The sequence below is a fragment of the Rhinolophus sinicus genome, linkage group LG02 (assembly GCF_036562045.2).
Source record: "Rhinolophus sinicus isolate RSC01 linkage group LG02, ASM3656204v1, whole genome shotgun sequence".
NCBI lineage: Eukaryota > Metazoa > Chordata > Mammalia > Chiroptera > Rhinolophidae > Rhinolophus > Rhinolophus sinicus.
Genome location: NC_133752.1, coordinates 140,224,204 through 140,239,422, shown reverse-complemented (window position 1 = coordinate 140,239,422; position 15,219 = coordinate 140,224,204). Strand labels below are relative to the sequence as shown.

General features: G+C 38.9%; 1 protein-coding gene across 2 annotated transcripts; it reads right to left on the bottom strand.

Moving 5' to 3' along the window:
• Positions 1-7,193: 7,193 nt before the first annotated feature.
• On the bottom strand, positions 7,194-12,282 carry AVPR1A (arginine vasopressin receptor 1A). 2 transcript variants are annotated; one of them, XM_074325461.1, is made up of 2 exons: positions 10,016-12,277; positions 7,194-7,830 (listed from the first exon to the last, which is right to left on the bottom strand). In XM_074325461.1, the coding sequence occupies exons 1-2, from the start codon at positions 10,992-10,994 to the stop codon at positions 7,544-7,546; spliced, it is 1,266 nt and encodes a 421-aa protein (XP_074181562.1). In that variant the 5' UTR covers positions 10,995-12,277; the 3' UTR covers positions 7,194-7,543. The 2 variants fall into 2 exon arrangements, with proteins under 2 accessions (XP_074181562.1, XP_074181563.1); XM_074325462.1 differs by having other exon boundaries at positions 7,632-7,830; positions 10,020-12,282.
• Between the last annotated feature and the right edge of the window lie 2,937 nt (positions 12,283-15,219).

Genomic DNA, 15,219 nt, shown 5'->3' with positions numbered 1-15,219 from the left:
AAGATAACTAGACATAGGGATCTGTTTTAAGATTAAAGAAGTTATAGCTGATGAGAAATAATTTCTCACCTCTTCCAGAAATGTTCAGAGACATATTTTCTGCATTTGAAAAAGAGAGAAAAATAACATCTAATTAAGCCTAAAATATTCTGAAAGAATATGAAAAAATCGCAAAATCTAATGATAGGTGTCCCTTCATCTTTCATTTACCAATGGAACTACTGAGTTGGTCACACATTTTGAATTTCTACAGAGAAATTCATTAATCAAAAGATTTGAAATGGTAAAGGATAATTTAGTAGCTCTTTATTCTAATGAAGATATAAATCACATTAGAATTTTATTTTCCAAAGATTCTGAGAGTTTTCTATCTCCTTGAATGTCAGTGTAGGCCTTGAAAATAATAGACTTACACTCCTACAACTCAAACAAAAAAGACAGTGAATGGTTTTGTAACAAATTAACTCTGACATACTTAGCCCATGTATGATACCAAAATGGTACCATGTATGATACCTTATTCACCTACTGAAAACATTCATTCCCACACTATGTATGTAATCACCCATTGACAGCATATTAAAAAATCTCACTATATATTAGAGATTAAACATCCCTTTATTTAACAGTTTTTGTACTTGTTTAAGGAAATTACCAGTTTTGGTTCAGTAAGTAAGCCATTTATAAAAATCCCTGGAGGCTGATTTTTATAGTTATCTAACCATCTTATGTAATCAGTCCTAATGTAAACTATGGACTCTGGGTGACTATGTGTCAGTGCAGTTTCGTCAGTTTTAACAAATGCACCATTCTGATGTGGGAAGTTGGTAATGGAAGAGGCTATGTATGTGTGGGGATGGGGGCATGTGTATCTCTGTACTTTTTACTTAATTCTTCTGTCCCATTAGCCTGTGCATTTGCTTATGCTTGACTGCTATGGAAAGGAATGCTACAGAATTTTCCTCTCAGAGTATTATGGAATGAATATCTGGTTGAGTATTTTGAGATGATCTTGTAACTGTGCATCTATGGGGAAAGAGGGCAATCCAACATGGGGAAATGTCAATTGTGCAAAAGTTACACAAATGAATAAAAAGGGAAAAAATCTAAACTGTTTAGGCGCCCTATATATGTTTCACAACTAGTGTAAAAGAAATGAAGAAAAAAACAGGTGATTTAAAAATCTCAATGCCTTTTGAATTCTTTGATCTAGGAAAAACAGCATTCCTTCTGGAATGAGAATGGCTCTTTTGCTTGGGAAAAATATATTTAAAGACAAAGCACTGTTTTGAAACGCATAGTCTAAGTGAGAGTGTTTTAGACAAAGGAAAGTTAAATAGTTCTACAAAACAAAGTGGAAGAAATGTTCATTTCTGACAGTTGGAAAAACAAGGGTTTTGGGTCTTGGTAGTGAGAGGAGACTTGAGCAAGATAGCAGCCAACAAGGTCCTAAAAGGAAGAATGATTAAAGACTAATCCCCCTTAGAAGGGATGGCCATGAACTTTTAGCAGCGTGAATATGAATTTCTGTCTCTTCTGAGGCATAATCTAAGCCCTAACCTTTACCGGAGGAACACCACCACGCAGGGCAGCTAAGTGCTCACAGAACTGTTCGAAGAAAAGTGGCAGGGGAATGAGTGAAGAAAAATTAGTTTTGAGACATTAACTAATAAGCTGTGGATGGAGAGTTCAACAGAAGCAGGAATTCATAATCACCCTTAAGAATCCTCTTAAATCTAGGGAAAGACACAGACTTTGCCTTGTTTTTCCAACTGCTAGCCATGTGTATATATTTATTTAGAATATCTATATGAATTCCATTAATTAACTATACTATAGACAGCATCCATTATATGAAGATGCAGTGATGAAATATTTCTTACTTTTAAGATAAACATTAAAAAAAAAAGATAAACATGATATGATTGTTGGGGAGAAGACCAATAAACCAACATTATAATCATTTTGATATGTGTCATACTGAAGGTATTTAGAGGGCATTTGAAAAAAAGAAAGGAAGAAACATTTAAGTCTAGAGATTATGAAGGGTTAAAGATAGGGAATGAATGAATGAATGAATAAATTCTACATTAGCATATTTCTTTCTTTAAAGATTATTTTTTTTAATTGGGGAAGAGGAACAGGATTTTATTGGGGAGCAGTGTGTACTTCCAGGACTTTTTCCAAGTTAATTTGTTGTCCTTTCAATCTTAGTTGTGGAGGGTGCAGTTCAGCTCTAGGTCCAGTTGCCATTGTTAGTTGCAGGGGGGGCAGCCCACCATCCCTTGCGAGAGTCGAGGAGTTGAACCAGTGGTTGAGAACCCGGGCTCCAACCAACTGAGCCATCTGGCACTGGCCCACGTGGGAATTGAACTGGCAGCCTTCGGCATTAGGAGCACGGAACTCCAAATGCCTGAGCCACTGGGCCAGCCCCTAGCATATTTCTTTCTATGAGTTCTTTGGGAATACGATGGAATTATTATTTCAATTTTACCTGGTTAATAGGACCTTGTAAAAATATGTTTTGGTAGAAATCCTGTTTATTCTTAAGCATTTATAAGCTTTTAAAATAACGGTGATTTTTAAAATAACAGTATTTTAAAATAGAGACTTCAAATTCCCTTTCTTCCATTCTGGGCGTTCACTGCTTCCAGAGTTTAAGCCAAGCCTAAAATAAGCCTTTTGGTCCATGCTACTAGGGTTTAACTTATAAAAGAAAACAAATAAATTGAAAGTTAATATGATTTCAATTCATTAGCCCACAGGGTAAAGAATTCCAATTTTAAAGACTCTGAAATGGGAAAAGTCTTCATCTGTGGGCCCAGAAATCAGTCTTACTAACTTCTGGAAGCAAATAGATGACATTTATAGGGCTAGGATGACACACATGACCTCAGCTAACCAATTATTTTGCTTGTGTTAATGCAGACTAACAAAATTAATTTGCTTTCATGATTATAATTTATTGAAAAGGCAGTTGTGAAGTTTCATCTGTTCTTGTGATAGTCAAAGGGTGTAAACACGAACATATTTGTGCTCAAATATAAAGCTATCAATAGCCACCAGCTGTAAAATGTTTCTTTTTCCAAAATCAGCATAATTAATTTGAAATATATTTCATCATTAAACTAGATTGTAAAAGAATTATTTCAAACAAATTTGAGATTTATTTTTATTTATAGAATCAAGCCAATACACATTAACAAAACAATTAATTCACCAGTTATGTCAATATAGTACCACAAGCCATTTTTTCTGTAAAGGACCAAATATTAGGTACAATTACAAAACATTTCAACATCCATCAACACCAGAATCATACAAATGCTCCCAATAAAACACATTGAAACTCTTCTATATAGCATAATAAACTAGGGGATATAGAACATTTGAAAAACAGTTCCAAAAATGGAACAGTAAATACACAACATTCTTAATAAGTTTGTTGCAGTAATGAGCTAAAACATCATAGAATATAAGTCAGAAATCCTGTGATATAAAGACAACTACCTTCATGTGGGGAAATGCTAAATATTTTATATTAATAATAATTATTATTATCCTGATATGACTCTCAGATTCATTCTCAGATTTTCTTTTCTGTATTTGCTAATTTGACCCTGGAACACAAAAATATTTAGTTTACTCTATAACACTTCATTTTTATTAGTCTTTAAATCAATGTTAAAAGATGTGATGTGATTTTATATTATATAAAATAAAAAAAGATAAAAGAGTGACATTTAACTTTTAGCCATATATTTTGATGCTGACATACTATATAGGTCACATATATTTTTTCACTCATGATAAATTAGTGTACAACAAAACTGAGTTAGAGCAATATTTTTTAAATGCCTGTGTATGCAATGGAATCACACAATCTGGGTGACTCGATCCATTTAGGTTGCCTTGGGGACATAACTCTTCGTATGAATAGTCCTTACATTTTTGCTTAAATTGGCTGAGGTCAAATTGTAACCAAGAATCATCCTCTAGTATTCACGGTTCTGTGTTTCTCGTGATTCCAAGCATTGCCAATGACATGGAGTGTACTAAAAGGGACGCAGGGAGGAAGACGGTGAGTGGCTGCTTCTGAACCTCCCAGACTAGCATCCCAGTTGACCCTGCCCTAGACTTACTCTGAATAGAGCTGTTGCCTCCAGGATGAAAATCAACAAGGGCCCAGTTTACCTGGGATGAAGGGCTAGGCTCAATGTCTCCCTAGATAGTTCCTAATTATGCTTTAGTGGTAGAGAAAACTCTGAAGCTATAACTTAAAGCTCCAGGTGTCCAATTACATTACAAAAATTGTAAATTTTAGAATCCGAAAAACATAAAAATTTAATATAATTGCATTACTTTACTTGTGTAATAGCTTAATCATCAGTGGTCTGTTTTAGGAACTGTAAGTTTCATAGGGTACTGAATGTTATTAGGGCTACTTGTTTGGGTTTTTTTTTTCCCTCTTTAAAAATCACACTCTTCTATCAATCATGGTTGAAGCCTACTTTGATGATGATAGAAATTCTGTATGTAGAACAAGTATATAATTAATCAAAGAATTCCATTAATTTTCTTCAGTTACAAGTTACAAATAAAATTTCAATATAAAAGCTGAGTAGTTTTATACCTTAAAAATACATGTCCAAAAATTAGCCTGTTAAGCACTTCATGTACTTTAAAATATACTTAATATGTTTCTTTTTTATCATCGATTAATATTTATCAAATGCCCAACAGACAATACTACCAGTTTCCCCTTAGCAGTGGATTATCTATCAATCACATTCCTAAACCCACATAGATACATTTATATTGTGCATTTGCACGGGCTTCCCATAGATAACTCTGCAAAGTAAAATAAGGTGACATAACACATTTATTCTTAACTGCAAGACTTCATTTGGCATAATATCTCAGATCTTCTCTTTGGTCAAGAAACGGAAGTCTTCTCTTCCCAACACACTCTTTTTCCTTACCACCTACAGTTTTCTTTCTTCTGAAACAGAGACGCAGAACTCTTCTAATTTGGAATATTGTTTTGGGACATAAGAGTGTCATTTCTGGGTACATAACATTAAGAAAATTTAGCAGCTATAAAAGTTAAGCTATTCAGCCTAAACCATAGAGAATAAGACCATATAGTTGCCTAATGCAGAACTAGCACTAGATCTTCTGGTGTCTCCTCAGCCCTTTTTCTATAGCTTGCCTTCTGATGCATTTAAAAGAAGAAAACACAGCTCTGCCTTATTTGAGAGATGTTCCTAGAAATAAGATTCAAACTGAATTGTTTTACCTGGGGGTACACATCAATATTTTAAGACGATCTATGCATGGACCATGAGGTTTTATTTTGGAACTGGATTTAGAAAAAAAGGGGGGGGGCTCATCTTTGTTTCAACCCAAAAGGCTTTAGTGTTTGAATTGTCAAAGAGAAGTTGTCAAAAGGGCTGACAAATTTACAGAGGGCAGGGTTACTGAGATGCCGCTATGCCTCAACAATGAAGAATTGATTAATTTAATTGATGGCTCATATTGGACAGTAGCCTTTAGGAAACATATTTGTTATTATTGAAATGCAGAATTCCAAGAGCTAAGGGCTTAATCTTTATAAAACATTAGCAAACATTTTTTAGGCATATCAATCCAGGGAGTGAAAGGACTGAGAATTTGGAAAGGCAAGAGAATGAAGAGGAGTCAAGTTGATGGTTTCAGGTTCTCACAGTGCCATCCAGTCCTCAATTTCTTATCTACAGAGTTAAAAAAAAAAAAAAAAAAAAAAAAAAAAGTAATACTAGTAAAATAACTATTACTTCCTTTAAGAGATGCAGAATATTTCTGATTTCTCCTCAACTCATTGCGTGGTCTCTAAGAAGGAAAACGAGCCAGACAAAATAGCTAGAAAAAGAACCCCTGAGTTCCAGTAACAAAAAATGCAGTAACAACAGCCAAGTGGTGTTGCAATTTTTCTCTATTTAGAAATGAAAGAAATTGATGCTCTAGGCTGGCTTTGATTTACCTGCGTTCAAAGAAAAGAAAGTTCTATCTTTAAATTGGAAAACTTTAGTTAGGCAGAAGTCAGGCGTAAGTGGCCGCTGGCAATGCTTTCCAATGAATCAGGAAATCTATATTTAAACGTTAGGATTTTATATTCCAGACATGAAACAAACAAATTCTGGTTAATGAAAAGTAAACAGAAAAAAGCTGTGCAATTCTCAAGGCCCCGAGACTATATAATAAAAGCAACTGCTAGCATTCATATAACACTTGGCAGTTTATGAAGGTCTTTTCACTCACTTGATTTCATTTAGTCCTCACAGCAATCCTGTGAGGTAAGTGTTATCAACTGCATTATTCAGCCAAGGAAATGGAGCTTTATGTGTTTTTAACTAATTTACCTAAAGTCACACATTTAATAATGAAGGCAACCAGACGAGGGGCAGAGCAGTTTTTTTTTTCTATCTCCCATACCATCCTGCCCAAAAGTCTACCTCTCCTCTACTGTGAAACTGTTAGAGGGGTGGGAGATCAGAAGGAAAGACCAAGTTCTTTTTAATTGAACATGAGGGGACATTCTATATCTTGAGTCACTCTTTCGCAGACCCTCTTATCTATAAATCTAGATTCTGTAAGCACAAAGCAAGGATCGTGTAAATATCTAGCATAGCACAGGAAACCTTTTAACACTGGTCAAAACATGTTGACAATATTCTAGAGAAAGTCTACATTGCACATTGGGCAATCCACTTCTACTCTTCTAATAAAATCTGACTTTAAAACGACCTTGCAGTGGTGGAAAAAAGATATTATCGGGGAATTGACACATTTTTTTCTAATCTTCAGCATTTCAGTACATCATCATTGGCTTTTCACAACCAATAGGACATGAGGGAAGGGAAATTACCAGTTCTAACGAAGGGAATTACCAATTCTAAAGTTACTGTTTTGAAATTTAGGTTATTTATAGTTTCTAATGGAGCGTTCCTCTTTACCCCCTGCTCAATATGCCTCAAGCACTCATGCCTCCCAAAGCACATCCCATCTCCAGACCACTGTGTGAGTCTGCATTTTCTGATGCATACATTGGTTTTATTGGATAGAAACAATTTCTCTGAAGTCTCTTCCAATTCATTATATGACTTCAAAACCAATCAAGCCTTAGTTATGTCAGAGTGTCAGAGAGAGAGAGAGAGAGAGAGAGAGAGACAGAGAGAAAGACAGAGAGAAAGACAGAGAGAGAGAGAGAAAGAATAAAATATAAAGCCAGGATGGTTATGATTTTTCTTTTAGAAACATATTTCTGGGAATTCAGCCTGAGAATTTTAGTGTAGTATGTTTTTATTTAACATTCCGTATAAAACAATTCATAGCTTTTGGTCACAGCAATGTGAAAATGCAACTAGAAACACAGTCTTTTACCCAATGAATTGATTTATGCTTATGTCATATATATAGTTCATTTGTTCTCATGATTTCAAGCTGGATTCAGCCAATGGTCCTGAAAGTCTATTCCAAGGGTCAGGCTGCATGAATGAGGGGCTCAAGTTGCAACAGGAATAAATTTGATGGATTTGGAAGATTTAGGTGAGTCCCTCCAAGTACCCATACTGTCTGTCGGGCTTCGGTTGTTAGTGTAAGACGTCTGTCGTCTGCTCACACTGTCAGAATCTTCTTTGTTGAATGTTTGCTTCATGTTTTGGCAGCATGGGAAGCTTTGGATACAGTCTTGCAGGAGATGGCCACTAAAAAACATGTATATCCAGGGGTTGCAGCAACTATTCAAGGAAGCCAGTAATGCAGTGATGGTGATGGCTGGGTTTTCCGACTCTGTATGAAAAACATAAGGGAAGATTATTCACATAGTCAAATGCAAATAACTAAGTACTGGATAAACTCATTTTTCTATTGACTGATGAAAGGAGGGAAAAAGTTATGGGTTAATATGGAAAATGAAGTCTTTTGTTTATCAATCAGGGAACTAGGTGGTATATGGAAATTGCTTGGTTATAAAATATTTTGGTAAGCAAGGAGTCTTGAAGTTAATTCAAATATTTTAAAAACTATTAAAATATTTAAGAATAAGTCGGACTTTCAAGAGGTGAAGAATATTATTATTTTTTTAATTTTGTGTCCTTTATACTCACACTAGTACGTGCTAATGGACACTACTTGCAGAACAGCTGCAATTTCAATGACATTTCAAGAGTCTATAAACACATACATCACATTGCATTCATCCCAATAACTCAGGCAAAAGTATGACATGATGGACCATGTTTAGTGTCTTAAAGTTTTAAATATTAAACATATTCTTGTAATTCAGAAAGCTATACTGAAGGGAATAGTTAAAATAGATGCCTGAAGGATGTAATATTTAGTTGTTTTTCTTTGGTTAATTAGAAAATTCTTTTGATTTTTGTAAGAAAACCATCTTTGTGGCTTGAACAATTAAATTATGTTATTATTAAGAACAGCTGAATTAGGAAACTCCAACAGGCTTTTGAAATATTTTGTGTTAATTTGCATTGGTAAACTACATACCTATTATAACCCTTCACAATAGAACTATTGCACTGACAGTATACCTTTTCTGAAGTTAAGAATAATCAGCAAGCACTGACATTCCCTTGATTATTAAATATAAGCCTGGGCCTTCTCACTCTTGTTACGCCAAAATAAATGACAGGGTATTTATTTAAACATACTTTGTGCTAAGATGCTATACTATTAAAGGTGACCATGAACCATGGCTAAGACTGTATTCAAAAGGAATGGAAACCATCAACATACCTACACATGAGTGAAGAAGTTTTTTGTAATCATGTCTAAATCCTGATAACGTAATAATTAGACTGAATTTTTTATTTGATTGGCAATAATTAAGTGGTTGCTAAGCTCAAGCAAGATAGGAAATGGTAGGTAAACTAAAAATATAGCACTTCTGTTGTATTTTTCATTGGTAATATTATAGTCATGCAAGAATTTTCATTTGTTTGAATTAAATTCACCCTCAAGTGTTTTATTTGCACATATAACTCCCAAAGTATATCACATATACACCCTACCCCAATCTCAAATAACAAAAGAAAACAGTTCTTCCCAGATACCTATTTCCTAACTAAGGTTATGGGTAATATTTCTGTAATATATTTGATTTGAAAAGTTTTTTTCTTACCAAAAGGAAATATTTTTTTTCAAGATACAATATTAAATCATTCTTTTGGGGGTTAAATTCTTGTGAAGTTAGTTTTTTCTAGTTTGTGAAGGAATTAAAATCAAACAAGCTGGTAGGTGTACATTCTCGGTAAACTACTATAAGCGTTGCATGAGGAGATGTATAGCTGTGTAGTCAAGTTATTGCTGAAAGACTGATTAGTCTAACAAATTTAGTTTATCAATAATGCTGCTTTGAAGGGGGTGGGGGAAGTATTAAAGTATTGTTAGAAAAGAATTAAAAGATTATGATAAGTAATGGAACACTAGCTAAATGCCAAATTGGAATTGACTTATGAATCTTCAGGAAAATATGTCCGGTTTACCCTTGCCCTCGGGGCATTTCTAGAAAAATCTTATATTAATTGTGATACTTTTTACAAACTAGCAAAAAGTAGTCACGATAGTAAAAATATTTTCCTGAATCCAATAGACTTGAAAGCAGGGTATTAACACAGCCGTTAATGATTGGCAAAAAGTCATTCTGTTTTGTAGTTGTGTGGCTGACTCTACACAGGGCACAGTTTCTGGATTTGTGGTCTTAGGATCACTGCACACTACATATGGAGATTCCTGGACCCTATTCCAGAGCTACTGAATGAAAATATCTGGGTTGGGGACCCCAGGAATTTACCTTTTTGATAATTTCACCCAAGGTGTGATTCTTATGCGCAGAAATTTAAGACCCACAGCCCTAGAGGATATTATTAAAAGACACACACCACCACCACCACCACCACCACCACCACCACCACCACGGCCCAATCCCTACACCTTCCTCCATTGTCCCGACACCTACCGACCCAGGCTAATTTGTCATCCCAGACAGACCACATCTGGATGATGAAGAAGGGCGCCCAGCAAACGATGTAAGCTGTCACGATCACGAAAGTCATCTTCACGGTGCGTATCTTGGCGCGGGAAATGGTCTTCACGCTGCTGACACAGGGCTCGAGCAGGAGCCCGTTGTGGAAAGCGCCACCAGTGCCCTCGGCGCCCTTGCCCTGGCGTGACGCCGTCTTTCCGCGGACGTTGCGCCAGATGTGGTAGCAGATGAAGCCATAGCAGGTGCCCAGGATGACCACAGGTGCCACGAAGATGCTGCCGGTCATCCAGGTTACGTAGGCGCGGGAACCCCAGGGCTGGATGAAGGTGGCCCAGCAGTCGTAGGCCTTGGTGACGTTGTTCACCTCGACCATGGAGAAGACGAAATACTGCGGGGTGCTCAGTACAAAGCTCAGCACCCAGGCGGCAGCGATCATGAGGCGCGAGCGGCGCGCCGGCTGCTGCAGCGTCTTCAGCGGGTGGCACACCGCGATGTAGCGGTCGGCGGTCATGACCACCAGCATGTAAGCCGACACAAACATGACAAAGACCTGCAAGTGCTTCACCACGCGGCACAGCCCGTCGGGTCCTCGGAAACGGTAGGTGATGTCCCAGCATAGCTGCGGCAGCACCTGGAAGAAAGCGACGGCCAGGTCGGCCAGGCTGAGGTGACGGATGAAGAGGTGCATACGGGACGTCTTGCGAGGCGTGCGGTGCAGCGCGAGCAAGACACTACTGTTACCCAGCACGGCCACCACGAAAGTCACGGCCAGCACGGCTATCTCCAGTTTGGCCAGCTCCTCGTTGCGCACATCCCTCTGCGGATCTCCACCTTCCCCGAGCGCCTCCGTTTCCCGGCTCGCATTGGCCCCGCCGGTGGCCGGAACCCACCATAGGCTGGAGTTGCCTGCGGACCCCGCATCGCGGCCTCCGGCGAAACGCATGCTGTCCATGCAGCGCCTCCTCCGCCTCCGCGGAGTCTCGCTCCCTTACCGCTCCGCTGGCTTGAGCTCCTTACCGGATGCTTTCTCTCTTTCCCTCACTCGCTGCTCGCGGGCGTCCACTCTCCCTCCTGCGGGAGTCTCCAGGCACAGCGCCCCCCCCTCCAGCTGAGCTGCTCTCGCTCCCGTCGTCGTCCCCTTTCCCTTGCCTCCCCTTCCTCAACTCAGGCGAAGCTGGGGAGGTGCGCTCCGTTCCTCTGAAAACATTGCGCTCGGAACTCAATGATTTAGGCGGGGTTTGTTTCCCCAAAAGGCGCTCCTTCTTGCCCCAGTGGTTGGAAACTGCTCGGTGCCTGCTCTCCAGATCTCCTTACCCCCTCCCCCGAAGGTTGTTTATTTTCCCCTCCTTCCGTCTGGGATTTGTCCTCTTTGCATCACTGCTGCAGGGGTGGAGCTGGGAGACTCGCCGACTTCTCGGCACAATAGGCGGAATCGTGGCGCTTTCCCGCCCTTCTTCCAAAAAACTTGGAGAACTGGACGCGTCATGCCTTTTCTGGGCTTACCATCATTTGCTCCAACTTCCCTCAATAACCACCTTCACCCCGCATTTGACTTTAACAGACACAGTCAGCACGGTACCTAAAAATCCCGAGTCCACTGCCCCGCCGAGCGCTCTTGCACCTGAAATTGGCGCGCGCCCCCATCTCCTGCAGCTGGGGTTTCTCTCTCCTCAGCGTGCCTGCCTATCCCGGGACAGCCAGTCTAGCTAATTCTATTCCCAGGGCTACTTGGCTACAGGGATTGCGTCTCTCTCCCCAGTAACTTCTTTGATGCTTGCTCTTTGTTGCCCTGCTTACGTTGGCTGACCGGAAGGACGCATTCACTTGTCCCACTGCAGCCCTCATGGCCTCTGTGCGTGTATCTACAGCCGGGAAAAGGAACGTCTCCCGGTTTTCCAGTTTTCCCCGGGGTTGGGAGTGGGGATACCAAGGAGACTTAGAAAGTTTTCTCTAAACTAGATTCCTGGTGTTTCCTCCGGGAAAAGCTTGATTCCCACAGGGGGGATGGACGGAAATTGGGCCACAGTAGTCCGTGGGGACTTCGTCTGCTTACTGCTGAATCGTGGGGACATCTCTTCGAGTGGACAGGAAGCAGCTGCCGGAGATCGGCCTCCCAGGCAGCGCTGTCCATGGCACGGGAGCGAAAAACCGCTGGGCTCCTGCGTTCGGGGGTGAGAGGTGATCTCACCGCAAGAAAGAGGCTGAAGAAAGAGAGACGTTACCCATTAATTACAGCTGTGGGGGCCCAAGCTACGCAGGAATACTGACACTGCGCGTGAGCTCCGCGTTTTAACTTTGGTGAAGATGTGCTTCGAAGGACAGCAAGGGGGAGCTGTTTTCAGGCTATTTCAAAAGAAAATAAAGGAAACGCTTTATATGGTTATCTACTCTGTAGATACACGAACATGAGTTTTTGATCAGAACGTTTGTGTATTGTGACCGTGGTATAAATTCAATTGACTCAGATAAATATCTGTGAAATGTAGGAAAAGGAACCAAAAGATTTTCTGAGGTGCAGTTCTCAGTGATAGTTCCGCTTTGCTTCCCAGTTTGTTCATGTGGAGTCCCGGTGCTGTGACGTTAAGGGTACTGCACTTGACCTTTGGAGTCCTGCCTCACTGTGGCTGTATGAGCACTCCTTGATACATTTTTACAACGGGAATTAAAGTACCCACCTTACTTATAAGGTTATTGTGAGGATCAAGTAAGACAATGTTCTGTATGGGGAAATGCTCTCAAAACTGCAAGCTGTGTTGCTTTGTCTCATATTCTCCAAGATATTGAAGAGAAAAAAGATTTTAAAAGTTCAGAGATGGCAGTAAGTAAAAGGTTTCCAGAACACTTGTCTGGGAAAATCCTTCAAGCAATTAGGCAGTAGTCGCTGACTTGGAAAGGTGGACTTCTTTTACTCGTGAGTCACAAATGACATTAGTGCTCCTTATGAGAAATTAGGTTGTCTGACTCTAGTATCCCTGGGCATTGCAGAAGTGGTCCATTGGCCAGAAACCAACAATTGCATTGCTCTTGGCCCTGTGCCTTTCAGTGTTTAGACTTCCTAAGGGGAGGGAATCTGTAGTACAGTGTCGCCAAAGTCCCTTTGGGTATTCTTTATTTTATTTTATTTTATTTTTGTACATTGATTTTGTAGCCAGCAACTTTACTGTATTTGTTGATTGTTTCTAATAGCTTTTTGGTGGAGTCTTTAGGGTTTTCTATATATAGCATCATGTCATCTGCAAAGAGTGACAATTTAACTTCTTAATTCCCAGTTCGGATGCCTTTTATTTCTTTCTCTTGCCTGATTGCTCTGGCAAGGATTTCCAACCCTATGTTGAAAAGCAGAGGTGATAGGGGACAGCCCTGTCGTGTTCCTGAACGTAGAGCAAAGGGCTTCAGTTTTTCACCATTAATTATGAGATTAGCTGAGGGCTTGTCATATATGGCCTTTATTATGTTAAGGTATTTTCCTTCTATACCTATTTTATTAAGTGTTTTAATCATAAATGGATGTTGTATCTTGTCAAATGCTTTTTCTGCATCAATTGATATAATCATATGATTTTTGTCCTTTATTTTGTTTATGTGATGTATCACATTGATGGATTTGCATATGTTGAACCATCCTTGTGCCCCGGGGATGAACCCCACTTGGTCGTGATGAATAATCTTTTTAATGCATTGTTGTATTCGATTTGCTAGAATTTTGTTTAGGATTTTTGCATCTGTATTCATCAGAGATGTTGGTCTGTAGTTTTCTCTTTTTGTGTTGTCCTTACCAGGTTTTGGTATCAGGGTACTGTTGGCCTCATAAAATGAGTTAGGGAGTATTGTCTCTTCTTCAATTTTTTGGAAGAGTTTGTGCAGCATTGGTATTAGATCCTCTTTGAAGGTTTGATAGAATTCACTAGTGAAGCCATCTGGTCCCGGACTTTTGCTTTTGGGAAGGTTTTGGATGACTGATTCAATTTTGTTACTGGTGATTGGTCTGTTTAGATTTTCCAGTTCTTCATGGTTCAGCCTTGGAAGGCTATATGTTTCTAAGAACTTGTCCATTTCTTCTAGGTTATTGAATTTGGTGGCATATAGTCCTTCATAGTATTCTTGGATGATCCTTTGTATTTCTGTGGTGTCCGTGATAACTTCCCCTTTTTCATTTCTGATTTTGTTAATTAGTGTCTTCTCTCTTTTTATCTTAGTGAGTCTAGCCAAGGGTTTGTCAATTTTGTTAATCTTTTCAAAGAACCAGCTCTTTGTCACATTAATTTTTTCTATTGTCTTTTTGTTCTCTATTTCATTTAGTTCTGCTCTGATTTTTGTTATTTCCTTTCTTCTGCTGAACTTGGGTTTCACTTGTTCTTCTTTTTCTAGTTCTTTAAGGTGTAACATGCGGTTATTTATTTGGGGTTTTTCTCGTTTCTTGAGATAGGCCTATAATGATATAAATTTCCCTCTTAAAACTGCTTTCGCTGCATCCCAAAAATTTTGGTAGGATGTATTTTCATTGTCACTTGTTTCTATGTATCTTTTGATCTCTCCTCTAACTTCTTCTTTGACCCGGTCATTCTTTAAAAGTATGTTGTTTAATCTCCATGTATCTGTGTTTTTTCCTGCTTTCTTTTTGCAGTTGATATCCAATTTCAAAGCCTTGTGATCAGAGAATATGCTTGGTATGATTTCAGTCTTCTTAAATTTTCTGAGGCTGATTTTATGTCCCAATATATGGTCTACCCTTGAGAATGTTCCACGTACACTAGAAAAGACTGCATAGTCTGATGTTTTAGGATGAAGTTCTCTATATATGTCAATTATGTCCATTTCATCTAATGGGTCATTTAGGGCTGCTATTTCATTATTTATTTTCTGTTTGGATGATCTATCCATAACTGTCAATGATGTATTTAAGTCCCCTAGTATAATTGTGTTTGGTCAATTTCTCCCTTTAGTTCTGTTAGTAGTTACTTGGTATATTTTGGTGCTCCCTGATTGGGGGCATAAAAATTGATGACTGTTATGTCTTCTTGTTGTATAGTCCCCTTTACCATTATGAAATGCCCATCTTTGTCTCTTGTTATCTTTTTCAACTTGAAGTCTGTTTCATCTGATATCCGTATGGCTACACCTGATTTTCTCTGGGTACCATTTGCTTGGAGTGTCGATTTCCACCCTTTCACTTTGAG

Excerpts from the sequence above, each read along its gene's own strand:
- AVPR1A (XM_074325461.1), bottom strand. The coding sequence starts at position 10,994 with ATGGACAGCATGCGTTTCGCCGGAGGCCGCGATGCGGGGTCCGCAGGC. Across the intron at positions 7,831-10,015 it reads TGACAAATTAGCCTGGGTCG|AGTCGGAAAACCCAGCCATC; the intron begins GTAGGTGTCGGG and ends TTTTTCATACAG.